At 30.2% G+C, this 16,754-nt stretch overlaps 1 protein-coding gene across 1 annotated transcript in view; it reads right to left on the bottom strand.

Moving 5' to 3' along the window:
• Smp_135500 (putative cgmp-dependent 3,5-cyclic phosphodiesterase) overlaps positions 1-16,754 on the bottom strand; it is a gene marked incomplete at both ends in the record, with an annotated part of 67,530 nt that overhangs the window by 27,402 nt on the left and 23,374 nt on the right. The window contains 8 exons of the mRNA XM_018796804.1: positions 3,333-3,433; positions 5,472-5,575; positions 6,476-6,541; positions 9,156-9,197; positions 11,112-11,186; positions 11,727-11,779; positions 13,063-13,222; positions 16,379-16,437. Coding sequence (XP_018651910.1) covers positions 3,333-3,433; positions 5,472-5,575; positions 6,476-6,541; positions 9,156-9,197; positions 11,112-11,186; positions 11,727-11,779; positions 13,063-13,222; positions 16,379-16,437 — 660 coding nt within the window. The remainder of the gene's footprint in view (positions 1-3,332; positions 3,434-5,471; positions 5,576-6,475; positions 6,542-9,155; positions 9,198-11,111; positions 11,187-11,726; positions 11,780-13,062; positions 13,223-16,378; positions 16,438-16,754) is intronic.

Below are 16,754 nucleotides of genomic sequence, written 5' to 3'. Positions count from 1 at the left end.
TGAAAGGTTGAGTGAGATCGTAGATTGGTTGAAGTGAGACATCAACACCGTTGGATGCCGGCTCAGTGGTCTGGAGGTTAAGAGCTCACGCGTGATATCGATCCTGGGTTTTATTCCAGCGTGCAGAGAGACTCATACTAATATGGTACAGTCGGTGGTCCCAAGTTTTTATTTGTGGTCTAGCTCAGATCGACTCGTGATTTTACCTGTGAACAAAATTTGATAAATATTGGTCTGAAATCCTCATGACATTTTTCAGCAGGGGATAATTAAATTATTTAGCTTTCTTTGCTAGTTTCACTAACATTTAAAATTTGTGAAAAAGAACATTTAAATCAAATACTATTGTTGAAAGTATTTTAACTCATACATTAAAGCATTTGAATTACGGTGTTCGATACAAAGTAGATAATGTTTTAAGTTACTGAGTAATGTATTAGCCAGGTACAAATGTTGACTGAGCAATAAGATGAGTTATTTAGAAATTAAAACATTTCTTCCGTTAAATTTTAATTTTCAAGTTTGTGGAGACTTGAATTATTATCTGAAGTCTGAAATGAAGTTATGAGAATGCAGGACTTGCAATCTATCAGAATGAATTGTTTGCATTCCTGCTTCATGAATTTCAAAAGATCATCAATTTTAATCTGTCGCTAAATAGTTTTATGAATTCAACTTATTTTTATAACATTAATTTAATGCATATAATTAAAGCATACTAGTTAAGAAGGGGATTTTGTGGAGATTTTTATATAGTTGTGATCATGAGTCAATTGAAGCTAGATCACAATGGAAAACCCGGAAGCACTAGATGGCCATTTCGTCCTACTGTGAGACTCCTCAGCAGTGCGCATCCAGGATACCGCCTCACGATATTCGAACCTAGGACAATCGTGGTCTAGCTTCAATTGATTCATGATCTCAACGATATACTAGTTTAAATAAATGTCAGTAACAATTGAAAGATAGATAGCTCTTTTTAAAATTTCTAATTTTACATCCATATTTAGTTGCTAAACAACTTAATTTTATTATATATGACAACTCAGGAAAATTGCATGAAGATACAAGAAAGTGATCAATATCCAAAAAAATTATCAGCTGTAAAATTTGATATTACTACATTAAAATTACACTAAAATTATTCCATTCACATATAAATTTCACCCCCTTTCCCCCACAAAATTGAGATATGTATAGGTGATTGTAGAAAAAGTAATTGTAGATTAATTCACTAATTAAATATTAAATAATCTATTACTGAATATACAAACAAACCTTTCAGCTTTAGTTAAATTTTGAGCTTCTTGCATTATTTTCAATAGAAGATTTGTTAAATCCATCATATGAGTGAAAATATTTCTTGCAACTTTAAGCATATCCTAAAATCAATCATTTTTTATTTAATAAAATATAATAAAAACCAAAGTTCCGAAAATATTAGGATCATAAAGTTAACGTCGTTAGTTATTTGAAAGAATCAGTATTTTTTTCAAAAAGCAGAAATCTGTTAATGGTGATCAGCTAGATATTTGTACTCTTTAGTTTACCCGTTAACAGAAATAGAATAAATCAAAAGTGATCTTAGTTGAATTATTTGTGGTTAGAACTATCCTTTCAACACAGCGTTTACTTATCTTCAATTATTGTCAGAAGGGTTTTTTGTGGAGATTTAGTATTTTCATAGTTGAAAACGTGAGTCAATTCAAGCTAAACCACCAGGGAAAACCTGGAAGCACTGGACGGCTGTTTCATCCTGTTGTGGAGTTAGACATAAACACCATCGGATGTCGGCTCAGTGGTCTACCAGTTAAGTGCTCTGGCGCGAGACTCATAGGTCCTGGGTTCGAATCTCGCGTGAGAGATTATGGATGCGCGGTATATATTATATATATTATATTATATATTATATATTATTATGAAATCATTAAAGACATCTGACTTAATATCTCATTTACTTTCACTCTTGTGCATTTGGAATTAAATCTAAGCTAATCATCATTTTTTTCTATTATTAAGTATATCAATCCTCAGATCATAATAAGAAATAATTACTTGTGATAAATTGATCTATCACGGTGTTTTCCTCTTCTAATAAATGACAATCTAGAAACTGGATTTTAAGTCTGTTATATATCTCCAATACATTATGGCTGTCATCTTGTAGTAATTCGAAAATGTTGTACAAAAGAAAAATGAGTCGTCGTATTATTAGTAAGTTTGATATGTTTGCATTTTTGATAGCTAAATATAATATATGTGTTTTTTAAAATAATAAACACTTAACAAAACGTTTAACGTTCGCAAAGTAATAATTACGAACAGCACATATGTTTGTTTATAATTGGGTGTTCATCAGGGTTCACTCTGAAATATAGTTATATTTATATCTACATATAAAAAATATCAATCTAATAAGAGCTATTTGTAAGTCAGTGATAACAGTAAAACAGGATTACAAAACTAAGCATTATAAGTAAGAAGTATGGATTAATAATTAGGTGACAGATGCATACATATATATAACATGTACGAAAATATAAGCCTGGAAAGTAAGCCAACGATTGAAAAACAAACTTATTGATATCGTAATTCAGAATAATCACATTAGAAGAAGTATATATATACGCGAGTAGATTCAGCATTAAAATGGTAGAGAATCAATATGAGATAAACAAGAATGAACAAACAAAAAAACACTTGTTTTACCACAGATATAGGCTTCGGTTTTCCAAATCATCCACTTTATCCGTCCTTTTATTGTGTTTTACCATTCACTAGGTTATTTTTATTTCAAATATCATTTCTAATAATGTATTATTTCAGGATTTATTTCATCATATTACACAACCGATTGTCTTAATTAATAGTTACCTAAATTCTATGATACTTTTAGTCAATGTTCAATGTTTCCGAACACACCAACGTTTTATTGTTTTCGTTTATCTTGGTTCTCACTTGCCGTGTTCATGAAGTTAATATTTTTCAACATATATAATATGGGTTATCGTTGTGAAAAGGAAACGATCGAGAATAAACATTCTTATGAAACAATTCTCTGAAAAGCTTTCACTTTATGAAACTAATATTCCATGTTCTATGGGTATGTATTCTATCTTATAAGTTATTTGAAAAATTATTTCACTCAAAAATTTATTGGTTGCCTTTTTTGATTATAATTCTTAATTATCTACTATTTCTGTTTCTCTGAGTTCTTCTTTAAGGCAAACTGCTTTTAAGCAAATATATTTAAACACAGGTATTGATAAACTTTAAAATAAAAAGGTTCACTATTTTTGAACTAAACCACTGTGATCTTACTTCAGTTCTACCTCTTATGTATCGTTCATTTTGATATGCCAATGAGCTTAAGAGAATAGGTGCAACAAAACGAAAACATTCTTCGATAATACGCTCGTCTGATTGTGTAAATCTAGAAAACAAAATTGAAGAGAAAGCATTATTGAGTGTATTTTTCATGTTTCCCAGTAGTAGATCACTAGCAAAGGAATAAGGGGTGTAAGAAATAAAGCATACTTCAACAGAATTCTCCTTAAAAGAAAATTGTTTAGCTTACTCTATTGAATAACTTCAGATATGGTATAATTAGTGTTCTAAACACTTTCAAAACATAAAAACGACAGTCGGAGCAAATTAAATTATGTTATACAATGATCTTCCTTCAAATACGTTAAAACACTTCACTTTGGATTTAACCCAGTTTTGTTATGTATTAAATAATTATCATCAACTATTCGATATACTTATTGTATACATAAATTTTCTAAAAGCTATTTATAGTCCATCTATTAATGCCTAGGTTTCATTTTATATTCTACGCTTATAAAACTTACTTTACATGCTAAATACTGATATTGGGTAACAAGTTAATTTCTTTAGCTACTATATATCCTTCAATATATATAGTCTTTTTTACTTATAGATTGATCTCTTTTTAAATTCGTTAATGTGAGCTAATTATTGCTGAAATTAATGAGATTCTACGTTTTATTTTATATCTTTTTAACTATTATAAGAGTTAGTAACTTCCTAATGACATTTGTCAACAGTTTTGTTTGCATAACGTGTTTTTTTAATAATTTGTTTGTGTAAATAATAAAAGCAAATAGAAACCTTATCATTTATATGTGATAAATAACTAGTCTCTGAATATGAAATATAACATGCTGTTGATAGATGTTTTATCTTGAATAAGAAGCTTGAGCTTACTGCGAATCAATCATCAGGAGAGCATTACTGATATGCTAAAATAGCTATTAGAACGTTTTCTTAATTTTGTAGAAAGATGTCTGTATTCAGAACAAAATAGGCCTCTGAATAGTTTTTAAAACTCATAAATACTTGCTTCGATTAGTTCTAATAACCATTACTTAGATCAGAATATGATGTGTGTACCTTTATGTAGACCAATTTATACCTTATCCAAATTTCTTATAACCCATCAGGGGTGAATGGCAGCTACACGATCAATGCCAAGGATAAGGTTTTCAATGTTCTTCTCCAATGCAATCAACATAGCGTGCAGTCACAAAAACGAAACATTCAGAACAAAACAGTTGTTCTGTGATCATTGTATTGGTAGTGTAATTAAAATTAGTTCACAATGAACGATATCCACAAGCCTCTCAGTCTAAAAGTAACCTAATTGCTTATGCAATATTTACGAGGATTTTATTCTGAAACTCTCTGGATTATAGAAATTATCTATGAGACAGTCTAACTCTTAGTTCAAGAAAGCTTTTGTGGTCATGCGGTTTTTTTTAAATTCATAAACGTTTTATGAATGGTAATCTAAGAAAGCTATCTTGGCAAACATGTTACTGAAGTTTGTAATAAGATCTTTTGAAATAGCAAACCTTGGTGTAAATTTATCATTAGAAATAGGCTTTATTTTTGTTTTTACGAAAGTCTCCATATTTTGAAATAATGTATTCCGACCCACTAGGTTCTATTATTTGTTACTTTTTTAGTGAACTCATTGAAATCAAATTATGTGAGGAAAAATTAAATCCAGGGTACACTGACATAATTAACAACAAGATTTATTCGTTGAAAGATATGATGATTGCTGGATTATTGATTTTTTGGTAATTTTGTTTTCCAGTAGTAATATTTTAAGCATAACTTGGTTAATGAGAGAATCGGAAGTCATAAAAATGTCCACTTTCTCGACCCAGGAATAAATCCTACATCTCTCTGAGCACAAAACATATTCAAAGTATGCAATATATATCGCTATCGATATCATCGGGTCCGATGTAAGTTATCAATCCTAATCCTGTCGATATCTGTAAGACATTTTACAATGACTTGACAGAGTATTCTCAATCAAAGTTGTAAACAATATCTACTCTTAATTAAATAAGACTGGTAACTTTAGTGTACACTCGTTTTTATTAAATAAAAAAGCAAAAATACAATCCTATTTATACATAATTGCTGAGACCTACTGAGAATCTCTTTTATTAATCAAACAAACAACTGCAATAGGACTATCACAGGAACGAGTAAAGACTGGACTGCACAAAACTGAATGAATTTGGATATCTGCATTCTGATTAGTTACATAATTTTCATTGTTCATGTATGCATTATGAACTGACAGAATAGATAATAAAGTATGTTCTTGTTCCTAAAAATTAAAAAAAATACATATCCTGTCAAATGATGTTCACGGAGAATTTAAATTCGATCTCAGTGAGAATATCTACTTTAAATACATTTGATGTCAGTATTGAAACAAATAAAATACTAAGGTATGCATTGAAAATAATTTATTACACTAACAGACTGAAGGTATGTTGATTCGATATGTATCAGGTCATTGCATTATATTTTGATAAGAGAAACAGTATGCACCGCATATTCATTCTTAATACCTATTAAGTGAAACGTTAAGGGTTTTGATTGATTTCCGGAGTTTTGTTTTAACAGAAATTTAAAAATTTTGTGAAGCAAATCAATCTTAACTTGAATAACAGTAAGGTAAGCATTCAAGTTCGTGGGATAAACATACTTTTGGATATTAAATCATGAGGGTTTATTGTTTGAGCTTCACTGTAATTAACTTGGAGTTGCTAATTTCTTTACATTACCAAGATAGTTTACTATTTGATCAGGGAATGATTATTTCAGTGGTCTCAAACGTTCTTCATCAAACTACTTTATTAATATAAATTACATTACTGACTTTTTAAAACAGTATTCTAGTGTTTAGGTAAACAAAGTTCCAAATATTAAACCATTTATGTTTTATAATTGAAATCATAAGTCAACTGAAGCTAGAACACCATGGAAAACCTGGAAACAATGGATGGCTGTTTCGTCCTAATGTGAGACTCCTCAGAAATGTGCATCCAGGATCTCGCCTCGCGAGGTTTTTTTAAAAAAACATGAAACTGCATTTTCATGGGTAATAAATAATCTAATTTCAGAATAAAAAGGAAGAACTTACTGAATTTAAATGTGTTGCTTTAAACGTTTTACCGGATTGCATTATTTCATTGAAAAAACTATCATTCTACAAAGGAAAATATTATCAAAAGAATAATAATAATAAAAAAGATAACACGAAAATATTCTAAGGATGTATTTAGTAGAAAATAACATGAGATGATTTTTTTGAACATTTTTTAATAATAAGTGAATGATACATGTTAGTTACAATTGGATTATTGTTCTTAAAAGCAATACATTTTCTTTCGAAAAGATGAAATGATTATATTTTTTAATGAGTAAATAATTTATATGGTTGAAGGCATGAGTCATTTGAAGCCAGACCACCAAGAAAAGCCTGAAAGCACTGGACGACCGTCTCGTCCTAACGGGGAACTCCTCAGCAGTGCGTATCCACGACCTCGCCTCACGAGATTCGAACCCAGGACCTACCAGTCTCGCGCCGGGTCCGAATCTTTCGAGGCAAGGTTGTGGATGTGCACTGCTGAAGAGTTCCACAATAGGACGAAACGTCCGTCCAGTGCTTCCAGGTTTTCCATGGTGGTCTGGTTTCAATTGACTCATGCTTTCAACTATGCAAATACTAAATCTTCACAAAAACCTTTTCTAAATAATTTATGCCTACATAGTTAGAAAGTTGATTGGAAACACCAGGTGAAATTATATTAATGAAGATGATGATATTAACTCTAACAAATATTGGTTTTTTTTAATGGTTTAGGTGTTTTTTCTCTTCACTCAAGTTATCAAGTATTTTCAACTTATGATTATATAAATGACAGTAATTTATGAGTTGTTTAATATTGTAGGTCAAAGAACGCAAAAACACTCCGGACCATGTTGCAAAAGCTAAATCCTATGGCATATCTAAGTACCAACGTGATGATTGTGGTGGGAACATTTCTTCGCAACATCTAAAGTTAAATAATTTAATTCATTTGGGATCATTTTGACTAAAACTTTGAAATATAACCTAAGAAATATTTTTTATTACTAAATAAAGTTGTGTATTTATAACAAAGTTTAAATATACTTAGCAGGAATAACAAGAATCCAGAGAGAAATCTTTGGTCTTTGTATTCAGAAGACATTTATATGATATTTATCCCTAAACGATCAGGTAATACTTTAATCATTATGTAATCAGTTTTGAACTGTTTAATTTTAGTCATTCAATATCTCGGCCTCACAACTTATTCAGACTTTAAATGCTCATACATCATGTTATATACTGTTACGTAACCTTAAGGACTGACTTTATTTGTTTCGCTGATTTTGGGACCTGCTTAAATTAGTTAGTTGTTTCATACATACCATAATTGTTGTTCAAACGTTCCTTACAATCACATTTACTAGTTATACATGCCCCCCCAAAATGTTTAGTTAATTTTTTTGAACGAACAAAAATTTCTACGAACTTCATATTCAAGGTCCATATTCATAAATTCATTATTATTATACTACAGCAACCAGTTTATTTGGTAATACTGAGCAGTGATGAATAACACTAAAATGAAATGTCTAGTGGGTTTTTTTATTTTCATATTTACTCCACTTGATGTTAGTCAAAAGCTAAAAAACATTACTGGAATTTGACGATATCACCACTAAACAAATAAGCCGTGATCAATGGGAAGATTCAAATAAACAATACTAAGTGAATTTAAGCTGTGAACTTTGTTTATATAATAATAATAATAATAATAATAAGACTTTCCTCATTTTCTGATCACAGATACAACACAAAATACCACCAAACTATCGAAAGTGTTTAATCGCTGATTATCTTAGACTAAACTATTTCCTTTACTAGATTAACATTTTACGCATATGTATATGTTAATAGTTGTAATTGAAGATAGGTGACATGTTTCTTTAGATCAAGGTTAATTCAGCTTATCTTAATAGTATATTATTATCATCTGTAAGGCAACTATAACAAACAAATGACAGAATGGATTGAATTCATTTCATTTTATTTGTTCCAAATCTTTCACATATACACTGATTCGTGTAAGGTAACAAAATATTTTACAAGTGTAACATATTCTATAACATGTATAAATTCATTTAAATTCATTCGTGAAGATATTCACAAATACTTCCCTTATTCATATAAATTTGACCTATAATAAATTTCTATCAATGAAATAATTTACATATGTCTATACACAAAATAATAAGCAAAGATGGCTAGTAGCTAGCAGTGGAATCCAGTACAGGCGTTTCGTCCTATTTAGAACTCGTCAACCGGATGTACCTGCATATTAGAGTTGATGTTCACTCTTGGACTTGAGCCCAGTACCTTTCGTTTCAAACGCCATCTCGTTATCCGCTCAGCTACTGAGTTCTGATAGTTGATCAATTGCAGTCTTAAACATCAATGAGAAGATTCAAACAAACAATACCAAGTGAATCTTTACATAAAATATTTAGAGTGAACAAAATGAAATGAATTCACTTCATCATACAAAATTTCTCGTTTATTCTTCATTAAAGTTCATCATAGAAATTAACTTTACGGCAATGATTACTTGTTCATGTCAGTAATTATCAAGAAAATTTTCTGATGTGATTTTGGTTAAGAATATATTTGTCTTAAAATCATATTATATATTGAATTCACTAAAATCCATCATAATTACAGATACAAAATAAATAAATATTACTAAGCTTACTTCAATATACGTAGATTCTTCGAATATTTCATTTCCAGTACACTGAAAATAATAGTAAAATAAAACAAAATGAAAGTTATTCAAGCATCTTAAATTTATTAATCAATTAGTAGATTACAATGTGAAATATGATTTTACTGACAGGTTATTTATTTATATTTCATATAAAATAACATATTTTTTCAGATGAACATAATGGATAGTTTTTAATACGTATAAACAATTTTGTAAAGTAGTAATTACAAGCCAAACTTAATAACCATTTGTTGTTGTTTACTTGTATCTTCTCATTGTTATTTAGGACTGCAATTGATCAGTCTCTTGTCGATATATGTGCATACTGTACGTATTGCCTCGATATAACCTTAATTCACAAGCATTATAAGCAAAGATGGATAGCACTGGAATACAGGACGGGCGTTTCGTCCCATTTTGGACTCGCCAGCTGGATGTACCTGCATCTCAGAGTTGATGTTCACTCTGCGACTCAAACCCAGTACCATTCGCTTCAAACGCCATTTCATTATCTATTCTACTATCTAATAAACAAATAATTATATTCAATATAACATCAACAAATCATTAAAATTATCAGGTTATAGTTGAAATGACCAACGGCACTTAAATCTATCACTTAGTTACTTAGAAATGCTTTGAAACAAGAGAATAAGTAAAATATTAATTTGTTAGTCAGTGTTATTTTCTCTATTGTTGAATTGGAAATCACAAATATTTGTTACGTTTAAACAGGTTAAATATGTAAACAAAAAGTTAACTTCATTCAAATTAAATGGAACTTATTGACAGTGATTATTTGATGAGTATAACATCTTGTAACTTTAAAAAACCAATAATTCAAATTTAATTCAGAAGGTAATTGTTATCTCGATAGTGTAATAAGAAGACGAAGATTATCAGAACTATGTGATATATTAGGGCAATACATTTCGAACAATCTTATCACATATATACATTGGATAATAAGCTAATATTACCAGGGTAGGTTTAAGGTGAGAACAAACTGTTTTTGAATGCATAAAGGGGGTTCTTAACAAGTATATGTGATATCAGATTGTTTGAAATGTATTGCGCTAATATATCACATAGTTCTGATAATCTTCGTCTTCTTATAACACTATCGAAATTCATTATAATAAATATGAAGTGATTTTTAAGTGTGCATATGTAATTGCTTTCATTTTATTCATAATAATTTTATGTTGGGAGCTTTAGTCTGTAGTAAAAACACTATTCAGTTGAATCTGCCAGTTGAATAATTGATACTATTCAATACTTTGATGTTTGTCTTCTGAAACTGAAAATCTCACACTCATTGAAATTAACTAATATCGTTTGAATTTAGATTTTAAACAATAGTGACTTTATTGATGAGGAGAAAGAAATTTCAGTGACTGAAATGCTCGTTTCATAAGTGATTTCTTTGATCATATAGTAGAATCCTAAGTTTGAATATAACTTCATATTCATAGATTGATTCTGTCAATTATGGTTTGCGATAATCGTTTGCGATAATCCACAAGCTGTAGTACGTCACTTACAAATGATATATATATATATATATATATATAATGAAATATGAATTTCGTTGTTGAAAGAACAAGTATCTCAAAACATCTGTTTCTGGTTTAATCTGAATAAGAATGAAGGATATTTATTGTGTAAGAGTTCAGTACATTCTATGAATTTACTGGTTGAGACACCTATCAATCAGAAATAGTACACCTGCGGTTTGCATCGTAGATTTATTATTTTTTTGCTGTAAATTTTAAACAACCGATCCATGAGATCGTTTTGGATGGAGTAAACAGACTAGTTTAAAAAGGTGAAGAAAAACTATATATTAAGTTCAGCACCTAGTTGTTTCAAATACACTGGCTAAATGGTTAAATCTTTTAAGCTAAACTCAATGAGCATGAAAGCGACGGAAATACTTACGTGACAAACCAACTCTGAAGTGTCGATATTCCGCATAACAATAAAACCATTTTCTGAATTTGTACGCTCCATTACCTAAAAGCAAATATGCATTCATTTATTTGATATATTTCTCAAGTAAATATTAGGCAAACCGCCATATTCCATTAAAGTACTTATGTTCTTTCGTCTCAACTTTCAACCTTCTACGAACAAAAATAACAGATATAAAACGACTGGTGTTTGATTTCCTGGTACTCCAGTTTTACTAAACCACACAACTTTGCCGAACAACTACTTTAAGATCTCCTATGACCTACAATTCATGTAAAACCAAGAAAAATGTTTTACAACTGATTGGTTCAGAAAAAATCTAATGAGAATAGAGAGAGCGATTTCTATGCTCAAGAAGGCTTCAAAGTATAAAAGTAAGCTTGAAGTATTTGATGATATACATAAGGCAAAAAATCCACTGTAATTTAGAAATTCTTTGTTTGCAGAAAAAGATGTTTATGAGTCGAATAGACTATAATCTCATAAATATGAATCTTGGTAGACAATTTCCTTTCTATTTGGTATATACATATATATAACTGTCAATTGTTTATCAAAGAAGAAGGAAAAATGTTAACTTACATATCTAAGAACTTTATGTTGTAAACGATTCGCCTCTGTATCCCAAAGTGATTCTGTTTCGTAATTAATAAAACGGTAAATAGAATGTCAATAAACAATAATAATTGTTTTGATTCTTGTCATTATACATAACAATCTTTATACCTTTAAAATGTTTCTGAAAGCAAATCATTTATAGGTCATTTTTATTGATTAGTGAGACACAAATTAGTTTGAGATAAAGATAATTTCTTTACTGTTTTTAAATACAGCAACAAATACGCAGATACCAAAACATAAAAATACTGTGTTCTACCATATTTACGTGACAGGTTATGTTTTTCAGGCTTTGGAGTTTTAAAAACTTCATAGTTTGGTATATTGCGTAATAAAGCTTACTTTATTGGCCCGTTATTTTAATGGAGGTTGTTTTCGACAGGCTCACCACTTTAGTGGCCCTATATTTAATTCCACTTGGATCGTTTCTGATTGCTATCAGATAATTGCTGTCGAAATATACATCCTAACTATTCTCGTATATAATCATCGACTGAACTCGCGTTAGTGTATAATGGAATTAAATAGATCAAGTACGAGAATGAATTTCGAATGCATGTAGCTCATACAATCATTGATCCAGACAAACGATCGAAGAAGCGAATAAAGCGAAGAGAAGAGAGCGAAGCAAAATGACTCGCGGCGGAGGAAACATGTGTGCTAACTCAGTTTAGCCAGACGTGAACAAAAATAAGTTACAGACATTTGACGAGTAAAATAGGAAACGCACAAACATACGCTTACATAAAAACCGTCAAGGTTGATAAGCGAATGATTAACAAGGTCAAAATGTTATTTAGAAAGAATGAATAAATTGACCTGTCTGGAAGTTAGAAAAAGCTATGTGGGTTTAACATAGGAACTGACACTACACTACGTTTAAAGAAGAATGTTCGTTTTCTGTTTATTTACATTTATGTATGATCATTAAAAAAATGAAATGTTAAGGTATAACAAGTAGTGTTTACATAATGATAACAATATTTATTCTAATTTTGAAACGATAAATCAAATAATTATAAAATTGTACAAAATCCTAGTTGAACAATGCTTATCTGGTACTGTTCACTGTTGACCGTCAATTTAACTGAAATTTTCCATATATTTTGTAACTGTTTCATCGGAATGATGTTTACTTTGTATGAACCATAGTAAAATAATTACATTCGGGATTCTCAGAATAAATGTTTAATGAGAAATATAATTTAGTTTCATAGCGAAATACTGTTTGTTCAGCACTCAGGTTAAATTAAAACAAATGGGTGCGTAAAGTATGTATGCAACCAATTAGATAAATTACCACAAAGCTTAAGAATCAGCATATTATCTTCACGACTTATCCATGTTGAAGCTTCTGTACCCTGACTGCAACATGGATATCTTTGCTTTAAAAGTGTTGAGGTTGATGAGAACTCATTGAATTGTTCCAGACGAATAATTCGATTCAGTGTAGACGAAAGCTGTTAAAATATAAACAAATAGATGCATTCTGAAGTTAAGAATAGAAAGGCTGGTAAAGAAGCACCAATGAATCCAAAATCATAAAACAATGTACGTATACAATTGTAACGGAGAATGAGTGACGAATTATTCATTCTTGATTACCTTACTCATAAAAATGTAGTAACACTAAAAAGTCGTTCTGGTTTATGACACTATTAAAGAATAATAAAATGACTGCTATAAATTAAAAGTGATTGCTAACAATGCTCATATTTACCCAAGTTTTATCATGACCAGTGAATACACCTAACTGTACTGAAAAGCGCTCGATTAAATTGTGTATGGCAATTATTCACGTGTTTTCATTTCATTACAAATCAGCAATGATATAAATATGCAAATATTGAAAAGACCATCAATGAATTATGTTTCTACTCTTTTCCTGGTAGTTAGTGGTCGATTATCTTATTGCGTCTTTCCTAATACATTGGTTTGATAAATAACCATTAGATATTATGAGAAAATCCAATTTTGAAAGTGCTACATGAATTACGGATCACAATTCATTAAGAATGTCTGTTACGATACGAATGTGAGATGAATCACTTTCCTTACATAATGATTAAAAGATTTACGGAATATTTCTTACTCATAAGTATTTTGAATCGGGAGTTTGACTATTGAATGTAGGGTATGCCACAAAAAGGCTTTTAGAGGGAATTCACGCTTTATAATTAGTTATTACCAAGATTGTTTGGGATTTTTAGCTTACATTTAAAGTGTTGTCAAATCTATACCAAATGGTATCACAAACAATAAGTCATTGAAAATCAAATAGTTTGCAGTCATATCCCAGAATTTCTAATAACCCCACTGTTGCTTAGATTTTTAAAGTATCAGCTAGGGTATTAAACGCAGACCACAGAAGTGCTAGAAACATTCTTTATTATCGTTGAATATTATACGTGTAATGATATTCTCAGGAATTTATATACGGTTATTTGAGATTAACGTTTATCATACATTTACAAAACAATTAAATTATTCATAATATCATAACATTTCAAACACATTACAAATTCACTGGAGAAGAACGCACCTGATTTTTGAGCAGTTGTGCCTTGTGAAGGTGAGCTTTCGGTAGTGATTCCAAAATCATCTAGATGGACAAACAGAATGCACAAATTCCCACATGAAATAGCTTAAATTATTTAGTCAGTACAATAGTTATTACTATAAGATACTTATCTTTGACGCTTTCATAATTGGTTTGTAATTTAGACGTATACACATCAGTGTTAAATTAGAAGGTATGGTGAACATCCCAGTAAAGTCTTTATAGTACGCAACCTGCATTTGTTTGATCGAGGAAAACATATTTAGTTAGTTAGTATTTTTGTCAAAATTTGATTGAGTATTCAGTTTGCCTTTGATATATAGTGAGAAAACGACAATGTTTTTAGCATCTTGTTGTGAGAATAAAACTCTGTCTAGTGGTCTTTCAGTGTTTTGATTAGTGAAATTCGGTCAGCTTTGAGAACTATTAAAATGAAGATGACGATCCGTATGTTTTCAGTATATACTATCTAATAACGTTGTCGTAGTAATGAAGCGCGAAGATTTAATGAATGTGGTAGAAACCTTGACACTACATAGTGAGTCATTTTGTGAATGAACCTGACGAAAGACTACCCTCAGCGCATAAGGTCCATCCTAATAAAAACAAAATTCGCAAAACTAAATGAACAATGAACGTTTGTTCCTGCTAAAATTTAGTGCTTTGAGTAAAGCAAAAATTAAGAAAAACCCATGGTTAATGTATGCAACATTGTTTTATTACCTAATAATAGTGTAACGTTGTTCTTTCGCTCTAATTTATATACTGGATTCCAGATAACTGTACTAAATCCGTACAGTGCTTTTCCTTATTTAAATAATAAAAGCCAATGAAATATTTAAGAAACCATTCATTTACATATTTTCGAGACAATTTATTTATCCAAAATCTTTAACGTTATTGACATAAACTACAATATGGGAAAATGCTTTCAGTGTTCTCATGAATAAATCATGATAACTGAAATGTCTAATTTAAATTTTGCTATCAGCAAAAATGATACTTCAGATAATTTCAGTTTATGGGAAACTTATTCAACAACAACCTACAATAAATTCTTTTTAACTGAAAAATGTATTTGGACTTGAACTTGATGAATGGGTTCAAATTTTATGGATCAAAAGAATCAAAAACAGCTCTGGATATAATGCTGGTTCTATTATCAAATTGTTAAGAAGGACACGGATGAAAAAATTATCACTTAGAAGTTATGGAAGAAGACATTTAAGCGCATACTGCTTAAGACCATTCGTGTTATTTATTTTTACACAAGAAAATTGTTGGCATAATTGAAAAGAGGTCACATTTATCTATTAAAGGAAATTAGTAGAAAAATCTAAAATATTAGGACGGCAATCTCTATATTTGTCAAGGTGGGAATAAAGCATACAACGGGTGTCAGAGAATCCAGTCGATATCTGGGAATATATTTTTCTTGAAAGAGAGATTTTTTAATAGTGATCACGTATTAAAAGACTATGAAATGGGTTCGTAGCAGTATTTAGAACTTATGGATTGAAACCTAGTCGAATACATTCATTAAAACAATTGCTTCTTATATGACATTTTTAAAACAGGAAACAATAATTTTTGTCACTATCTATGAAGTAACCTCTGCTATTAATATGTACTGTATTGTAAAACAACTGTGTTGTATGAATGCAAGGCCAAAAATTCTAACTTGCTAGTTGTCAAATGAATAACCGTAGCTAGATTTTATCAAGGAAATGTACATTTATAAAACAATTTTTCACAGTTTAGTCTTTTAAACACATGAAGTGAAGAGAAATTACAATATATAAGTACACTTAGAACGACAGGCAGTGTATTACATTAATCTTCAAACTTTAAATGTTATTCAATTTTCCTAAATATTATTGCTATATATGAAGAACTCGTGTTTGTTCAAACAATAATGTTCATTATAGACTCGCCATGATCACTCCATGGTTCTTAATATCATAAATAACTTCGAATTGTCGAAATAATTAAAAATAATTTAAAATAATAAACTATTATATACATATTTAAAATTAGCACTTTAAAGTTCACTTACAACAAAATGAGCAACATATTCACCATATTCATTATCTTTATTCAGTTCGAATGATATCACTAATGAATGAAGAAAAAATAATTTAGAAGCAATATCATTTCTTAACAATAAACTACTAGAATAAAGTAACTTCACGTGAACATATCTTATTTAAATACTTGTGCCCTCAAAGGCTCTGGTACGGCCGAGAATGGAGAGAGCCCTCTCTCCCGCCCTAAATGCCCTCACATGACCACGCGTATATAGTCTCTGACAGGGAAGTCCTACTTACTGCCTTCTCTCAACAGCGGTGTTGTTCACGAAATTGAGAGAACGAAAAGCGAATATCCGAGGCTTTGACCGGGTTGGTGGACATGGTGAGTCCACCTAGGGAAGT

This window comes from Schistosoma mansoni, chromosome 4, assembly GCF_000237925.1.
Source record: "Schistosoma mansoni strain Puerto Rico chromosome 4, complete genome".
Taxonomy (NCBI): domain Eukaryota; kingdom Metazoa; phylum Platyhelminthes; class Trematoda; order Strigeidida; family Schistosomatidae; genus Schistosoma; species Schistosoma mansoni.
This window is presented reverse-complemented; position numbering and strand designations above follow the sequence as displayed.